Source organism: Vipera berus (assembly GCF_964194415.1).
Source record: "Vipera berus genome assembly, chromosome: 6".
NCBI classification, from domain to species: domain Eukaryota; kingdom Metazoa; phylum Chordata; class Lepidosauria; order Squamata; family Viperidae; genus Vipera; species Vipera berus.
The window spans coordinates 84,574,196-84,580,195 of record NC_138208.1 but is presented as its reverse complement, the minus strand read 5'-3'; the positions used below and the strand labels follow the sequence as shown (position 1 = coordinate 84,580,195).

The 6,000-nt window shown below is 44.6% G+C and overlaps 1 protein-coding gene across 3 annotated transcripts in view; it reads right to left on the bottom strand.

Annotated features, from left to right (window-relative positions):
• USP6NL (USP6 N-terminal like) overlaps positions 1-6,000 on the bottom strand; it is a 133,807-nt gene that overhangs the window by 47,159 nt on the left and 80,648 nt on the right. For all 3 annotated transcript variants that reach the window (XM_081330775.1, XM_081330777.1, XM_081330776.1), the window contains one exon: positions 3,032-3,071. In XM_081330775.1, coding sequence (XP_081186901.1) covers positions 3,032-3,071 — 40 coding nt within the window. The remainder of the gene's footprint in view (positions 1-3,031; positions 3,072-6,000) is intronic.

The window sequence follows — 6,000 nt, the reverse complement described above, 5'->3', positions numbered from 1 at the left end:
AAGTAAACTGTATGACAATTTAAGGCTTTGTGCACAAACATCCATGCAGTAATTTCTAGATTCTAGCCCTGGCAAATAGAAAGCAAAAATGAAAATGATGGAGCTCTTCAGCCACACCCCTTCGAGATGTGTAATTTAGTTTAAATACTCTGGTATAGCTAGGACTGTCGGTTAAGAGATACCGAGGAATGACTGTGGCAAGAAGGACATCATTATCCTAATTTTAGGGCACTTCACAACACTTCAATAAACTCAAACTACAGTGTGCAGGATGATCTATTCCCCTGTTGAGAAATGACTGTGGAAAGCCTGCATTAGCTCATCCAAGTTGATAATAACAAGGTCTGTGCGACTCAATCATTTGCAAAGTTGTAGAAGTCTTCCCAGAAACCCTACAGTTTCCTAGCAACTTTCTATTCTGTTAAGGAGAACTCCCTGTTTATATAACCTCTTGGATCAGTAAGTACAATGTGATGGCCTGTAATTGGAAGAATTTAAACCTCTTGGTTTGTGATGAAGTGGCCCATGAGATACAACTGGATTTGGGTAGTGTTTGTGGGCTGTGTTGACTATGCTGGTCACAATACAGTACACAAAACAAACCAATTGCCTCCTAGCTATTATCAGGGAATGTGTCTGTGGCATGGAAGTGGTTAAAACTGGTGGCCCACCCAACCACTACTACATCTTCCTAAAAAAGACTCACCAGAATGGGTGGCTGAGATTGGCCAAACGAAGTTTTGCTGAATTTCCCCCCACCCCTCACCATATATATCCTAACTTCTGTGCTTTATTCATTCTTACATCTTTTCTGCCCTTTGCATAATGGTGCAAAGGGTGTGATGGATAAAAATAAAATAAGCTGAAAAAAGAGTGGATGCTTGATAGGCAGGTGCTTAAACTACAATGGGCTCCTAGCCAAACTGTAAGTAACAAGCAGGAATTACAGATTCTCTTCAGAAACTGGTCCGTGGCAATGTTTTTCCAAATAAGCCTGTAATTTACTAAAGGAGTTACAAAAATAACCTCCCTAAAACCTGAAGCAATGCATGTGCTGTTGCATCTTTCCAGGAAAAGAATCACACTTTTATTACCGCAATGTTTCAAGTAACAATTGCAAAATGATTCGGCATTTTTATTTTATTTCCTCCCTTTATTATTTTTATAAGTAACTCAAAGCAGTGAACATACACACTATTCCTTCCTTCTCCTATTTTCCCCACAGTCACCACCCTATGAAGTGAGTTGGACAGAGGGAATGGGATTGGCCCAAAGTCTTCCAGCTAGTTTTCATTCCTAAGGCGGAACTAGAACTCACAGTCTCCTGGTGATTGGCCCAAAGTCATCCAGCCAACTTTCATGGCTAAAGCAGGACTAGAATTCACAGTCTCCTGGTTTCTAGCCTGGTGATTTAACCACTCAACCAAGTTGGCTCTGGCTTCTGTAGTCATTCATTAGACAATTGAATATGGAATAATAAAGTCCTTATTTTTCCAAATAGTGAGCAAACTTTTTTTTCTCCGAGAGAAAGCCTTCAGTGGATTAGAATTAGAGAGCACTCAATCCTGGCTACAGAGTTTGGATTATATAACCTCTTTGACTTTTCTTCAGAGTGTCAAATATATAAAAGATGCTCTGATTGCTCTGTTTGCTGAATTACTTTGCAAATACCACTTGCTGACAACCTCATTCATCCCTCTGACTCTAACTTGGCAACCCTCCACTGCATAATTACAGTCACAGCATATTAGCCGGTAATTGAGCACAATAACATCTGGCATTTCAACATTTTAAAACAGAGACAGCATTTCAAATGACTACCAACACCTCTCAATTATCTCCTTTCTCAAAGATTAACTACTGGTCGAAAAAAACAATGTTTATTCCAGCAAGGAAGACTATACAGTGACAGGAAGGAATGCATTAAATTAAGGAGAGCGATAATTAAGAGTAGTTTTCTTTACAGAGATCCATATTCATTGTTGCATTTTACAAAGAAGAAAAGCTTGATGGTGCAGCCATCTGGCTAGTTCAGTGTTTCTTAAACTTAGCAAGTTTAAGATGTGTCGTGGACCATCTCCTAGAACTCCTCAATCCAGCAGGCAGGCTGGGGAATTCTGGGAGTTGAAGTCCACACACACACACACACACACACACACACACACACACACACACAAATCTTAAACTTGCCAAGCTTGAAAAACACTGGCCTACATCTAGATTAACCTTGTTTAATGTAATGGGACTGAGGTTAACCAGCTTTATGAACGGGAAATTCCAATTAAGAGAATTTAAAGGCAATCACTAGACAGAAGTCCTCTTAGAACCAATTCAGAAATACTAACATTTATTTTTTTTTATTTTTTTTTATTTTAATCCCATTTATATCCCGCCCTTCTCCGAAGATTCAGGGCGGCTTACAATCTAAAGCACAAATCAATGTGCTTAGCAATAGCCTTCATTCTATGTATATGCCTGCTTATTAGGGCTTTCGCCCTCCCCTCCAAGCGGCATTATTACAAAGTCAGCTTATTGCCCCCAACAATCTGGCTTATTGCACACAACACACCGGCCTCGCAAGTCAATCATACATAGAGTTATTTCCCGTTCAGGAGCCTGACAGCCCATGGATAGAAGCTGTTCTTCAGCCTGTTGGTACCGCTGGCTATACTCCTGTATCTCCTACCCGATGGTAGGAGAGTAAAGAGGTGCCAACCAGGGTGTGAGTCGTCCCTGACAATTTTCCTCACTCTTCCAAGGCAGCGAGCCCTGGCGAGGTCATCTAGTGGCGTCAGGGGACAGCCCACAATGTCTTGTGCTGTGCTCACCACCCTCTGTAATATCTATAAAAGAGGGGGTCTGGGCTAGTCAGACATTCCATTAGTGTGATCAATTAAGTTACCTTTTTTTGTTGTCCAATTCTTAGCCACGCAATAACAAGTAGATTTATACTGATTGCTTTCACATGCCAATCAGGTCTACATGCTTCTAAAACATGTATTGCTATCTGCGTTGGAGAGGGGCTGCTTACCTTCTCAGAAGCTGCATCGTGGACCGGTAACTCCTCCTGGCTAAAAGGAAAGAGTAAGAATGCCAGTTACAGGGACAACAGATTGCAAGGCAGAGAAATCGAGTAAAGGTAGTCCTCGACTTACAACAGTGACCGTTCAGAGTTACAGCGGCACTGTAAAATGTGACTTACGAACAGTTTCCACACAACCATTGTAGCATCCCCGTGGTCATGTGATCCAAATTCAGATGCTTGGCAACTGACTCATATTTATGACAGTTGCGGTGCCCCGGGGGGGGGCGGGTCACGCAATTCCCCTTTTGCGACCTTCCGACAAGCAAAGTCAGTGGGGGAGCCAGATTCACTTAACTACCGTTTTGAGTGCAGTGATTCGCCTAACAACTGTGGCAAGAAAGATCGTAAAATGGGGCAAAACTCACTTAACAAATGCTTCACTTAGCCACAGAAATTTTGGGCTCAATTGTGGTCGCAAATCGAGGACAACCTGTAGCCAATTCCCAAATAGCACATCACAGTTATTAGGATTGGAAGCATCCACTGGGCCAAGCCACAAAATAACTTGGTTTCTTACTCTGAAAGAAGCCACTGCAACCAGGATTTCTGAGTTAGCATTGAATATTAAACCCAATCACCTGGGCTTTATTCTATAAATTACCCACAGGCAAACAATAGGTAAGGGTGATACGCCAATCTGATCTGAAATTTTTTGACTACACTTTGTACGAAATGAGCCTTATTCAAGGAAGCTACAGCGCTGAGCAAATCTGCATAAAACTACTTTTTGTACTGCAAATTAAATCTAGAAGCTCTTTCAGGAGATTATTTCACGGGTTTACCAAAAACAGGGGCCTCCCAAGACAGAAGTACACATTCATTACATAAAATAATCAAGTATTTATTGGGCTTACATTTCCAAATTATCTGGCTTTTAAGTCAAACTGAACCATACCTGGAAGTTTAATAATTATGCCAGATTGCCTGTTCAATCGGTTTTAAACATAAGATCATTCCCCAAATCAGCAAGGAGAGAACTTCTATAATTGGAGAATATGAAACTAATGAACAATTAATCCATCTACTAATTATGTGAGCAAGATGTTCAGCATCCAAATACTGTATGCTTTGTTATTTGCTTCCCCATTTGGGCTACAACCCTAGCTTTATTTATTAGGAAGCAAGCTACATTAAAGCACAATAGGATTTTGTTCTAAGTGGAGTAGGCAACCTCGGCTCTTTTAGGACTCATGGACTTCAACTCCCAGAATTCCCGAGTCAGCATAGCTGACTCAGGAATTCTGGGAATTGAAGTCCATGAGTCCTAAAAGAGCCGAGGTTGCCCACCCCTGCTATAGTGATTAAGGTATTGGGCAAAGAGTAGGAAAACAAAGGGTTTGAGTCTACCCTTAGGCAGGGAAATTCACTGGGTGATTTTGACCCAGTTGTACTCCAGCTTGCCAGGCCTCAGATGGTTGCTGTTATAGAGATAAAATTAAAGAAGGTTCCCATATAGGAGGTCTTGCATGTGAGGACCCATGGAGATGACCCAGGAGAAGCCCTTCAGAAGCCATTCAGATAACAACAGATGCAGAAGCATGCATTGATCCTAGGGAAGCATGGAAATATTATAAAAATACTCAAGACTCCCTGGAGTAGGACTAAAAAGGAACAGTAGACATAGTATCCTGTTACTAGTATAGCCAGTCTCAAAGTAATAGTTCCAGTCCTCCTGTGGCTTCTTTCCTGACTGGATTTACCTCACAAGGTTGACAAAGTTCGGTTGACATGTCTGTGGAGATTCTCAATCATTCACGTCTTGGTTGTCCCAAAGGTGCTGTTTTCAAGAGACAACTGGACTTTCTTTGTTTTCTCTTGAAGACATCTCAAGCGGTGAGGCGCTCCGACTCTCTGGTTCTTCCCCGAGGTGCCGGGAGCGAAGATGTGCAGCCTCCTGAGCTCCGGCTGGTGTACCTGAATGCCAGGTCCGTGGTTAATAAGGCTCCCCTTGTGCGGGATCTGGTGGAGGGTGAGCATGCGGACCTGGCTTGTATCACCGAGACCTGGTTGGGTCCAGAGGGTGGGGTCCCTTTGGTTGACATTTGCCCACCAGGTTTCCGAGCGTTACACCGGCCTCGGGCTCAAGGTAGGGGCGGGGGAGTGGCGGTTATTAGGGAGACCTTATGTCCGCGGGAGACCACCGTTCTTCAGATAGTCGGGTGTGAGTCTCTCTTTTTGAGGTTTGGTTCGGGGGCGCAGTTGGGCTTGCTGCTGGTGTACGTTTCGCCTAGTCACACAGCGGCAGCCCTGCCCGTACTACTCGATGTCCTCTCCGGTTTGGTGATTGAGTTCCCCAAACTTTTAGTTTTGGGTGACTTCAATCTGCCATCCCTGGGAGGGTCATCTGAGTTAGCCCGGGAGTTCATGGCTTCCATGACGGCCATGGACCTGACGCAGGTAATTTCTGAACCAACTCATGAGGGAGGCCACACCCTTGACTTGGCTTTTTTATCTGGACGGTGGTTGGATGATCTTGGTGGGGGCTCTCCATTTATTATGCCCCTGTCATGGACCGATCATCACCTCCTGCGGCTGGTCTTCCGTCTTGCCACCCCCCACCGTGGGGATGTGGAACCAACTAGATGGTACCGCCCCAGACGCTTAATGGACCCTCTCGGGTTCCAGGCAGCGCTGGGATCCCCACCTGCCTCCGTCGCTCACAGCTCGGCGGATGCCTTAGTGGAAGCCTGGGAAAGGGCAGCCACTGAGGCACTGGACCGAGTTGTACCCCTGCGGCCCCTGACCCGGTGCAGATCCCATCGAGCTCCATGGTTCTCCGCGGAGCTCCGGGAGATGAAGCGTCGGAAACGGGGCCTAGAGAGCTGCTGGAGGTCCAGCCGATCCGAATCCGACCGGTTGCGGTTAAGAACCTATATTAGGTCTTATCTCGCAGCGATGAGGGCAGCGAGGTGTAA